The sequence below is a fragment of the Mustelus asterias genome, chromosome 10 (genome assembly GCF_964213995.1).
Source record: "Mustelus asterias chromosome 10, sMusAst1.hap1.1, whole genome shotgun sequence".
NCBI lineage: Eukaryota > Metazoa > Chordata > Chondrichthyes > Carcharhiniformes > Triakidae > Mustelus > Mustelus asterias.
This window is the reverse complement of record NC_135810.1, coordinates 126,587,650-126,600,659: the sequence shown is the minus strand read 5'-3', so window position 1 is coordinate 126,600,659 and position 13,010 is coordinate 126,587,650. Positions and strand designations below refer to the sequence as shown.

The following is a 13,010-nucleotide window of genomic DNA, read 5'->3' as shown; positions in this document are numbered from 1 at the left end:
TCCTCTCTCTCTTTCCGTCTCTCTCTCTGTCACTCTCTCTCCCTCTGTTACTCTGTATCTCTCTCCCTCTCTCTCTCCCTCTCTCTCTCCCTCTCTCTCTCTCTCTGTCACTCTCTCTCTCTCCCTCTCTATTCCTCATTCTGTGTTGGTGCTAAGGCTCTTGAAGCACAGGGCCCCAGCTCTGCTGTGACCACATTTTCTTCCTGTGGGGGAGCACTTCAGCGGTCACGGACATTCAGCCTTGGATCTTCGGGTAAGCGTTCTCCAAGGCGGCCGTGACGACACACGACAGCGCAGAGTCGCTGAGCAGAAACTGATAGCCAAGTTCCACACACATGAGGACGGCCTAAACCGGGATGTTGGGTTTCTGTCACACTATCTGTAACCCCCACAGCTTGCCTCCTGGGCTTGCAGAATCTCACTGGCTGTCCTGTCTGGAGACAATACACATCTCTTTAACCTGTGTTTAATGCTCCCTCCACTCACATTGTCGGTATATTTAAGACCTGGTTGGCTGTAGAGATTCGTATTCTAATCAGTATTCTGTAACTTGATTTTGTGTCTCTGTGTCCTGTTTGAGAGCAGATTTCCACTCCATCTGACGAAGGAGCAGCGCTCCGAAAGCTAATGGCATTTGCTACCAAATAAACCTGTTGGACTTTAACCTGGTGTTGTTAAAACTCTTACTGTGACCACATTCAGCCACACTTCTGTCCTCCACTTGCTGTGAATCCCACGCAGGGTGTGTGGACAGCAGTGGGGCCAGTGTCCGATTTCACCCTCTGCTGGCAAACCGTGACAGCAGCCATTTAAACTCCGGAAGCATTATTTCACAGGCAGAATGAGGAGACAAATATCAACTAAATTGTCCAAATTCTTTTTATTTCCCCTTCCATGGGATGTTGGTATCATTGGCAAGGCCAGCATTTATTGGCAGTCCCCAATTACCCTTCAACCGAGTGGCAGCTAACAGTCACCTACTCTGCTGTGTCTCTGGTGTCACATAGAACATAGAACATTACAGCGCAGTACAGGCCCTTCGGCCCTCGATGTTGCGCCGACCAGTGAAACCAGTCGAAAGCCCCTCTAACCTGCACTATTCCAATATCATCCATATGTTTATCCAATGACCATTTAAATGCCCTTAATGTTGGCGAGTCCACTACTGCTGCAGGCAGGGCATTCCACGCCCTTACTACTCTCCGAGTAAAGAACCTACCTCTAACATCTGTCCTATATCTATCACCCCTCAATTTAAAGCTATGACCCCTCGTGCTAGCCATCACCATCCGAGGAAAAAGGCTCTCACTGTCCACCCTATCTAATCCTCTGATCATCTTGTATACCTCTATTAAGTCACCTCTTAACCTTCTTCTCTCTAATGAAAACAGCCTGAAGTCACTCAGCCTTTCCTCATAAGACCTTCCCACCATACCAGGCAACATCCTGGTAAATCTCCTCTGCACCCTTTCCAATGCTTCCACATCCTTCCTATAATGCGACGACCAGAACTGTACGCAATGCTCCAAGTGCGGCCGCACCAGAGTTTTGTACAGTTGCAGCATGACCTCATGGCTCCGAAACTCAATCCCTCTACCAATAAAAACTAACACACCGTACGCCTTCTTAACAACCCTATCAACCTGGTTGCCAACTTTCAGGGATCTATGTACATGGATACCGAGATCTCTCTGCTCATCCACACTACCAAGTATCTTACCATTAGCCCAGTACTCTGTAACCCTGTTACTCCTTCCAAAGTGAATCACCTCACACTTTTCCGCATTTTTCCGCATTAAACTCCATGTAGGCCAGACCAGGTAAGGACGGCAGATTTCCTTCCCTAACGGACATTTACAACAATCGGTGATAGTTTCATGGTCTCCGTTACTGAAGCTAGCTTCATCTTCCAGATTCACTGTTGTGATGGGATTCAAACTCATGTCCCCAGAGCATTACCCTGAGTGTCTGGGTCACTAGTCCAGTGACAATAACACAATAGCACCATCTCCCCCTAGGAACAAATCTTGGGCTGTACGTTTGAAGATGACAGAACAAGTTGAGAAGCTATTAAAGAGGCATTGATAAAACTCATACGAATTAGGAACAGGAAAAGGCCATTCGGCCCCTCCAACCTGCTCCACCATTCTATAAGATCATAGCTGATCTCATAGAGTCGTAGAGATTTACAGCATGGAAACAGGCCCTTCGGCCCAACTTGTCCATGCCGCCCTTTTTTTTAAACCCCTAAGCTAATCAATCTGACTGGCTGATCTGATTGTAACCTCAACCCCATATTCCCACCAACCCCTGATAACCTTTCACCCCGATAACCTTTCACCCCCGATAACCTTTCACCCCCTTGTTAATCAAGAATCTCTCTAGTTCTGCCTTAAAAATATTCAGACTCTGCTCCCACTGCGCTCGAGGAAGAGAGTGCCAGAGACTCACAATCTTCAGAGAAAATATTTCTCCTCATTTCTGTCCTAAATGAGTGACCTCTTACTTTTAAACAGTGACCCCTTGTTCTAGATTCTCCCACAATTGGAAACATCCTCTCCACATCCACCCTGTCATTACCCCTCGGGATCTTATATGTTTCAATTATGTCGCCTCTTACTCTTCCAGCGGATACAAGCCGAACCTCTCCAACCTTACCCATGAGATAACCCGTCCATTCCTGGTATTAATCTGGTAAACTTTCTCTGAACTGCTTCTAATGCATTCGCGCCTTTCCTTAAATAAAATGAATACTGTACACAGTACTCCAGATGTGATCCCTACAAAATGAAGCATAACCTCCTTTTATATTCAATTCCCCTTGCAATAAATGACGATATTCTATTCGCTTTCATAATTGCTTTCTGTACCTTTCATGGTTCATGCACTCAGACACCCAGATCGCTCTGCACCTCAGAGCTCTGCAGTCTTTCATCATTTGGTCAAATACTTTTTTTTTCATTCTTCCTGCCAAAATGGGCAATTTCACATTTGCCCACCTTATACTCCATTTGCGAGATCTTTGTCATTCACTTAACCTATCTATATTCCTTTGTACTCTCCTTGCATCGTCTTCACTTAACCTTGCCAGAGCGAGGGAATTTTGGAAAATTAATACCAACACAATTAATTCCCCAGCCAGTGGTCCACAGGACTGTATATGGGTGTGTGGGAGGGGGAATGGGTGGGTAGTCAGTGATAGGGGAGAGTGTACATGGGGGTGTGAGAGGGGGAATGGGGGGGGAGAGTCAGTGATGGGGGGGAGTGTACATGGGGGTGTGGGAGGGGGAATGGGGGGGAGAGTCAGTGATGGGGGGGAGTGGACATGGGGGTGTGGGAGGGGGAATGTGGGGGAGAGTCAGTGATGGGGGGGAGTGGACATGGGTGTGTGGGAGGGGGAATGGGGGGGAGAGTCTATGTGCACATTGTTTCCATTCAAATAATCATTAAATGCTCTCTTGAATGCATCAATTGAACCTGCCACCACCAGACTCCTAGGCAGTGCATCCCAGGCCCCAACCACTCGCTGGGTGAAAAATAATTTTCTCTTAAATCTGTGCCCTCGTGTTCTCGATGCATTTATGAGTCACAGAGTCGTAGAGGTTTACAGCATGGAAACCGGCCCTTCGGCCCAACCTGTCCACACCGCCCCTTTTTGTTAACCCCTAAGCTAATCCCAATTGCCCGCATTTGGCCCATATCCCTCCATACCCATCGTACCCATGTAACTATCGAAATGCTTTTTAAAAGACAAAATTGTACCCGCCTCTACTATTACCTCTGGCAGCTTGTTCCAGACACTCACCACCCTCTATGTGAAAAAAATTGCCCCTCTGGATCTTTTTGTATCTCTCCCCTCTCACCTTAAACCTATGCCCTCTAGTTTTAGACTCCCCTACCTTTGGGAAAAGAGATTGACCAGCTAGCTGATCTATGCCCCCTCAGTATTTTATGGACCTCTATAAGATCACCCCTCAGCCTTCTCCGCTCCAGGGAAAAAAGTCCTCGTCTACCCAGCCTCTCCTTATACCTCAAACCATCAAGTTCCAGTCGCATCCTAGTAAATCTTTTCTGCACTCTTTCTAGTTTAATAATATCCTTTCTCTAATAGGGTGACCAGAATTTCACAGAGTATTTCCAAGTGTGGCCTTACCAATGTCTTGTACAACTTCAACAAGACGTCCCAACTCCTGTATTCAATGTTCTGACCAATGAAACCAAGTATGCTGAATGCCTTCTTCACCACTCTGTCCACCTGTGACTCCACCTTCAAGGTGCTTTGAACCTGTACCCCCAGATCTCTTTCTAGCTCTCCCCAACGCCCTACCATTAACTGAGTAAGTCCTGCTGTGGTTCAATCTACCAAAATGCATCACTTCGCATTTATCTAAATTAAACTACATCTGCCATTCGTCAGCCCACTGACCCAATTGATCAAGATCCCATTGCAATCTGAGATGACCTTCTTCACTGCCCACTATGCCACCAATCTTGGTGTCATCTGCAAACTTACTAACCATGCCTCAGAAATTTTCATCCAAATCATTAATATAAATGATAAACAACAGTGGACCCAGCACCGATCCCTGAGGCACACCACTGGTCACAGGCCTCCAGTTTGAAAAACAATTCTCTATAACCACTCTCTGGCTTCTGTTAAGAAGCCAATTTTGTATCCATTTAGATACCTCACCCTGGATCCCGTGAGATTTAACCTTATGCAACAACCTACCATGCGGTACCTTGTCAAAGGCCTTGCTAAAGTCCATGTAGGCAACATCAACTGCACTGCCCTCATCTACCTCTTGGTTACCCCTTCAAAAAACTCAATCAAATTTGTGAGACATGATTTTCCACTCACAAAGCCATGCTGACTGTCTCTAATCAGTCCTTGCGTCTCTAAATGCCTGTAGATCCTGTCTCTCAAAATAGCTTCCAACAATTTACCCACCACAGATGTGAGGCTCACTGGCCTGTAGTTCCCAGATTTTTCCCTGCAGCCCTTCTTAAACAAAGGCATAACATTTGCCACCCTCCAATCTTCAGTCACCTCACCTGTGACTATCGATGATTCAAATATCTGCTGCCCGGTGGATCCAGGACTGGCTTGCCCAAAGGAGGCAGAGAGTGGGTATAGATGGGTCTTTTTCTAAATGGAGGCCGGTCACCAGAGGTATGCCCCACGGATCTGTTCTGGGACCCTTGCTGTTTGTCATTTTCATAAATGACCTGGATGAGGAAGCGGAGGGATGGGTTGGTAAGTTTGCCGACAACACGAAGGTTGGTGGGGTTGTGGATAGTCTGGAGGGATGTCAGAAGTTACAGGGAGACATAGATAGGATGCAAGACTGGGCGGACAAGTGGCAGATGGACTTCAACCCAGATAAATGTGTCGTGGTCCATTTTGGTAGGACAAATGGGATGAAGGAGTACAATATAAAGGGAAAGACTCTTAGTACGGTAGAAGATCAGAAGGACCTTGGGGTCCGGGTCCATAGGACTCTGAAATCGGCCCCGCAGGTGGAGGAGGTGGTTAAGAAGGCGTATGGTGTGCTGGCCTTTATCAATCGAGGGATTGAGTTTAGGAGTCCGGGGATAATGATGCAGCTATATAAGACCCTCGTCAGACCCCACTTGGAGTACTGTGCTCAGTTCTGGTCACCTCACTATAGGAAGGATGTGGAAAAGATTAAAAGGGTGCAGAGGAGATTTACAAGGATGTTGCCTGGATTGAGTGGCATGCCTTATGAGGATAGGCTGAGGGAGCTCGGTCTTTTCTCCTTGGAGAGACGTAGGATGAGAGGAGACCTAATAGAGGTGTATAAGATGTTGAGAGACATAGATTGGGTGGACTCTCAGAGGCTTTTTCCCAGGGTGGAAATGTCTGCTATGAGAGGACACAGGTTTAAGGTGCTGGGGGGTAGGTACAGGGGAGATGTTTGGGGTAAGTTTTTCACACAGAGGGTGGTGGGCGAGTGGAATCGGCTGCCGTCAGGGGTGGTGGAGGCAAACTCAATAGGGTCTTTTAAGAGACTCTTGGATGAGTACATGGAGCTTAATAGGATGGAGGGTTATAGGTAGGTCTAGAAGGTAGGGATGTGTTCGGCACAACTTGTGGGCCGAAGGGCCTGTTTGTGCTGTAGTTTTTCTATGTTTCTATGTTTCTATCTCTGCTAGGGGACCTTCAATTTCCTCCCTAGCCTCCCACAATGTCCTGGGATACACTTCACCAGGTCCCGGGGATTTATCTACCTTGATGCGCTTTAAGATTTCCAGCACTCCTCTGTAATATGAACACTCCTCAAGACATCACTATTTATTTCCCCAAGTTCCCTAACATCCATGCTTTTCTCAATAGTAAATACTGATGAGAAATATTCATTTAGGATCTCCCCTAACAAGAGGGAACAGTTTCTCCCTATCTATACTGTCCAGGCCTATCAGATCTCCTCTTAGCTTTCTTCTCGTGTTGATATGAAAGCAGTGAGGTGGACATGTTGAGCTGGGAGAGTGTGACCTTGTTCTATTGGTCATTCTGGTGGTCACTGATTGATCTCTCTTTTCAGGCTGCCATGAAGGAGTTAATTGTCTTCCGTACACGCCATCTCTGGCTCTCGGAAACCTATCAAACGCTCCACGCATGGAGTGTGGATGAACTGGAGAAATTCCGTGACTGGGATCCGCAGAAATGCCAGATCCATATCCTGCAGTTGAAGAAATGGCTGCGCAGGTCAAAAGGAATTGATCACTTCTTGATCACCACGAATCGGGTCCTGGCATTAGACTGCTCCATCATTCAGGACAAAATCGGTATGTGCAGCTGGTAAACCCAACAACATTCAGCTTGCTGTGACTGGCAACACCATGCTGGAAATGTCCATGCCACTCTGCCCATGACATGGGTTTATGACAATGTATCACCCACTGCCCAGCACCAGTGTGGTCACTAATGGTTCCTGCTTCCTTTCTGTTGCAGTTTCTCCTCTGATGTCCATGAAACTGGATGTTCTGAGCTTCTTAAAGTTGCAGTGTGAACAGCAAAGTGGGGAATTAATCACTGATCTGGCCAAAGCAATCAAAGAACTGCAGCAGAAACCGACAGATGATATTTCATTTGCCTCCTACTCCAGCAAGGTGTGTACTCGGGCCATTATAGAACATAGAACATTACAGCGCAGTACAGGCCCTTCGGCCCTCGATGTTGCGCCGACCAGTGGAACCAATCTCAAGCCCATCTAAACTACACTATTCCAATATCATCCATATGTTTATCCGATGACCATTTAAATGCACTTAATGTTGGCGAGTCCACTACTGCTGCAGGCAGGGCATTCCATGCCTTTACTACTCTCTGAGTGAAGAACCTACCTCTGACATCTGTCCTACATCTATCACCCCTCAATTTAAAGCTATGTCTCCTCGTGCTAGCCATCACCATCTGAGGAAAAAGGCTCTCACTGTCCACCCTATCTAATCCTCTGATCATCTTGTATGCCTCTATTAAGTCACCTCTTAACCTTCTCTCTAACGAAAACAACCTCAAGTCCCTCAGCCTTTCCTCATAAGACCTTCCCACCATACCAGGCAACATCCCAGTAAATCTCCTCTGCACCCTTTCCAATGCATCCACATCCTTCCTATAATGCGGTGATTATATTATTAACGATTTAGAGGAAGGAACTGAAGACACTGTTGCTAAGTTTGCGGATGATACAAAGATATGTAGAGGGACAGGTAGTATTGAGGAAGCAGGGGAACTGCAGAGGGACTTCGACAGGTTAGGAGAGTGGGCAAAGAAGTGGCAGATGGAATACAGTGTGGAAAAGTGCGGGGTTATGCACTTTGGAAGGAGGAATGGAGGCACAGACTATTTTCAAAATGGAAAAATGCTTAGGAAATCAGAAACACAAAGGGATTTGGGAGTCCTTGTTCAAGATTCTCTGAAGGTTAACGTGCAGGTTCAGTCGGCAGTTAGGAAGGCAAATGCAATGTTAGCATTCATGTCGAGAGGACTAGAATACAAGAGCAGCGATGTACTTCTGAGGCTGTATAAGACTGTGGACAGACCCCATTTGGAGTATTGTGAGCAGTTTTGGACCCCATATCTAAGGAAGGATGTGCTGGCCTAGGAAAGGGTCCAGAGGAGGTTCACAAGAATGATCCCTGGAATGAAGAGCTTATCGTATGAGGAACGGTTGAGGACTCCGGGTCTGTACTCGTTGGAGTTCAGAAGGACGAGGAGAGATCTTATTAAAACTTACAGGATACTGTGAGGCCTGGACAGAATGGACATGGAGAGGATGTTTCCACTCATCGGAAAAACTAGAACCAGAGGGCACAACCTCAAGCTAAAGGGATGATCCTTTAAAACAGAGATGAGGAGGAATGTCTTCAGCCATAGAGTGGTGAATCTGTGGAACTCTTTGCCGCAGAAGGCTGTGGAGGCCGGGTCATTGAGTGTCTTTAAGACAGAAATAGATAGGGTCTTGATTAATAAGGGGATCAGGGGTTATGGGGAAAAGGCAGGAGAATAGGGATGAGAAAAATATCAGTCATGATTGAATGGCAGAGCAGACTCATTGGGCCGAGTGGCCTAATTCTGCTTCTATGTCTTATGGTCTTATGGGAGTTGGTAACCATACAGCCCAGCTTAATGGACATTTCATTACAAATTATTCTTGATGGCTGACCCAAACATCGGGATGTTTATAGAATTACACAATACTTAGAGCACAGAAACAGGCCATTCAACCAGCCAGTCCATACTAGTGTCCAGGTGAGCCTCTTCCAGTGAGAAAGGATATTAGCTCTGACAATGTGGAGTCTGTATGGGTTGAGTTGAGGAATACCAAGGGGCAAAAAACATTAGTGGGTGTCATATATAAACCCCAAACTGCAGTGATGTTGGGAATGGCATTAAACACAAGCTGCTATTTGTGATATATATAAATGATTTGGAAGAAGGTGTAACTGGTGTAATCAGCAAGTTTGCGGATGACACGAAGATGGCTGGACTTGCGGATAGCGAAGAGCATTGTCGGGCAATACAGCAGGATATAAATAGGCTGGAAAATTGGGCGGAGAGATGGCAAATGGAGTTTAATCCGGATAAATGCGAAGTGATGCATTTTGGAAGAAATAATGTAGGGAGGAGTTATACAATAAATGGCAGAGTCATCAGGAGTATAGAAACACAGAGGGACCTAGGTGTGCAAGTCCACAAATCCTTGAAGGTGGCAACACAGGTGGAGAAGGTGGTGAAGAAGGCATATGGTATGCTTGCCTTTATAGGACAGGGTATAGAGTATAAAAGCTGGAGTCTGATGATGCAGCTGTATAGAACGCTGGTTAGGCCACATTTGGAGTACTGCGTCCAGTTCTGGTCGCCGCACTACCAGAAGGACGTGGAGGCGTTAGAGAGAGTGCAGAGAAGGTTTACCAGGATGTTGCCTGGTATGGAGGGTCTTAGCTATGAGGAGAGATTGGGTAGACTGGGGTTGTTCTCCTTGGAAAGACGGAGAATGAGGGGAGATCTAATAGAGGTGTACAAGATTATGAAGGGTATAGATAGGGTGAACAGTGGGAAGCTTTTTCCCAGGTCGGAGGTGACGATCACGAGGGGTCACGGGCTCAGGCTGAGAGGGGCGAGGTATAACTCAGATGTCAGAGGGACGTTTTTTACATAGAGGGTGGTGGGGGCCTGGAATGCGCTGCCAAGTAGGGTGGTGGAGGCAGGCACGCTGACATCGTTTAAGACTTACCTGGATAGTCACATGAGCAGCCTGGGAATGGAGGGATACAAACGATTGGTCTACTTGGACCAAGGAGCGGCACAGGCTTGGAGGGCCGAAGGGCCTGTTTCCTGTGCTGTACTGTTCTTTGTTCTTTGTTCTTAGTGATGCATGTGATAAGGGAATATCGGTGATGGGTGATTTTAATCTGCACATGGATTGGACAAATCAAATTAGCCACCATGCCGTAGAGGAGGAATTCCTGGAGTGTATACGGGGTGGTTCTCTTGACCAATATGTGGAGGAACCAACTAGAGAGCAGGCCATCTTAGACTGGGTACTGTGTAATGAGAAGGGAATCATTGCCAACCTCGATGTAGGAGACCCCGTGGAGATGAGCTACCATAACATGTTAGACTTTTTTATCAAGATGGAGAGTGAAGTAGTTGATTCGGAGACGAGGGTGCTGAATCTTAATAAAGGAAACTATGAGGATATGAGGCGTGAGTTGGTTTTGATAGATTGGGGAGAGTTACTTAAAGGGATGACAGTGGATAGGCAATGGCAAACATTCAAGAAACACATGGGGGAACTGCAGCAACTGTTTATTCCTGTCTGGCACAAAAGCAAAGTGGGTAAAAGGGCCAATCCATGGCTTACAAAGGAAATTAGAGAGAGTATCCGATCTGAGGAAGAAGCATACAGATTGGCCAAGAAAAATAATAGGTCTGAGGATTGGGAGCAGTTTAGAATTCAGCAAAGAAGGACCAAGGGATTGATTAAGAAGGGGAAAATACAGTACGAAAGTAAGCTGACAGGGAACATAACGACTGACACTAAGAGTTTCTATCGATACATGAAGATGAAGAGGTCGGTGAAGACAAATGTAGGTCCCCTACATACAGAAACGGGGGAATGTGTAATAGGGGACAAAGAAATGGCCGAGCAACTGAATACATACTTTCGTTCTGTCTTCACAAGAGAGGACACAAATCAGGTACCAGAAACATTGGAGAATGCAAGGTTTAGTGAGAGGGAAGAACTGAGGGAGATCAATATTAGTAGAGAAATGGTGCTGGAAAAATTGATGGGGTTGAAGGTGGATAAATCCCCAGGGCCTGATAATCTACATCCCAGAATACCGAAGGAAGTGGCTCTAGAAATAGTGGATGCATTGGTGGTCATCTTCCAGGATTCTATAGACTCTGGAACAGTCCCTGCAGATTGGAGGGTCGCGAATGTCACTCCAATATTCAAAAAGGGAGGTAAAGGGAAAACAGGGAATTATAGACCAGTAAATGTAACATCGGTCGTGGGGAAAATTCTCGAATCCATTATCAAGGACTTTATAGCAGAGCATTTAGAAAGCAGTGGCAGGATCAGACAGAGGCAGCATGGATTTATAAACATAGAACATAGAACATAGAACAGTACAGCACAGAACAGGCCCTTCGGCCCACGATGTTGTGCCGAGCTTTATCTGAAACCAAGATCAAGCTATCCCACTCCCTATCATCCTGGTGTGCTCCATGTGCCTATCCAATAACCGCTTAAATGTTTCTAAAGTGTCTGACTCCACTATCACTGCAGGCAGTCCATTCCACACCCCAACCACTCTCTGCGTAAAGAACCTACCTCTGATATCCGTCCTGTATCTCCCACCACGAACCCTATAGTTATGCCCCCTTGTAATAGCTCCATCCACCCGAGGAAATAGTCTTTGAACGTTCACTCTATCTATCCCCTTCATCATTTTATACACCTCTATTAAGTCTCCCCTCAGCCTCCTCCGCTCCAGAGAGAACAGCCCGAGCTCCCTCAACCTTTCCTCATATGACCTACCCTCCAAACCAGGCAGCATCCTGGTAAATCTCCTCTGCACTCTTTCCAGCGCTTCCACATCCTTCTTATAGTGAGGTGACCAGAACTGCACACAATATTCCAAATGTGGTCTCACCAAGGTCCTGTACAGTTGCAGCATAACCCCACGGCTCTTAAACTCCAACCCCCTGTTAATAAAAGCTAACACACTATAGGCCTTCTTCACAGCTCTATCCACTTGAGTGGCAACCTTTAGAGATCTGTGGATATGGACCCCAAGATCTCTCTGTTCCTCCACAGTCTTCAGAACCCTACCTTTGACCCTGTAATCCACATTTAAATTTGTCCTACCAAAATGAATCACCTCACATTTATCAGGGTTAAACTCCATTTGCCATTTTTCAGCCCAGCTTTGCATCCTATCTATGTCTCTTTGCAGCCTACAACAGCCCTCCACCTCATCCACTACTCCACCAATCTTGGTGTCATCTATCCCACACCTCCTCACTTTCATCATAAAGGGGAAATCATGCTTGACAAATCTGTTGGAATTGTTTGAAGATGTAACTAGTAGAGTTGACAAGTGGGAGCCAGTCGATGTGGTATATTTGGACTTTCAGGAAGCGTTTGACAAAGTCCCACACAAGAGATTATCGTGCAAGATTAAAGCGCATGGGATTGGGGGAAGTGTATTGAGATGGATAGAAAACTGGTTGGCAGAGAGGAAACAAAGAGTAGGAATTAATGGGTGCTTTTCAAATTGGTAGGCAGTAACTAGTGGGGTGCCACAGGGATCGGTGCTGGGACCCCAGCTATTCACAATATATATTAATGATTTGGATGAGGGAACAAAATGTAACATCTCAAAGTTTGCCAATGATACCAAATTGGGTGGGAGGGGGAATTGTGACGAGGATGCAGAGATCCTTCAGCATGATCTGGACAGGTTGGGTGAGTGGGCAAATCAATGGCAGATGCAGTATAATTTGGATAAGAACATAAGAACATAAGAACTAGGAGCAGGAGTAGGCCACCTGGCCCCTCAAGCCTGCTCCGCCATTCAATAAGATCATGGCTGATCTTTTCGTGGACTCAGCTCCACTTACCCGCCCGCTCACCATAACCCTTAATTCCTTTACTGTTCAAAAATTTATCTATCCTTGTCTTAAAAACATTCAATGAGGGAGCCTCAACTGCTTCACTGGGCAGGGAATTCCACAGATTCACAATCCTTTGTATGAAGAAGTTCTTCCTCAACTCAGTCCTAAATCTGTTTCCCCTTATTTTGAGGCTATGTCCCCTAGTTCTAGTTTCACCCGCCAGTGCAAACAACTTCTCTGCTTCTATCTTATCTATTCCCTTCATAATCTGATATGTTTCTATAAGATCTCCCCTCATTCTTCTGAATTCCAATGAGTATAGTCCCAGTCTACTCAGTCTCTCCTCATAAGCCAACCC

At 46.2% G+C, this 13,010-nt stretch overlaps 1 protein-coding gene across 1 annotated transcript in view; it reads left to right on the top strand.

Moving 5' to 3' along the window:
• dnhd1 (dynein heavy chain domain 1) overlaps positions 1–13,010 on the top strand; it is a 261,227-nt gene that overhangs the window by 85,208 nt on the left and 163,009 nt on the right. The window contains exons 9-10 of the mRNA XM_078221475.1: positions 6,567–6,810; positions 6,977–7,134. Of these exons, the coding sequence (XP_078077601.1) occupies positions 6,567–6,810; positions 6,977–7,134 (402 nt within the window). The remainder of the gene's footprint in view (positions 1–6,566; positions 6,811–6,976; positions 7,135–13,010) is intronic.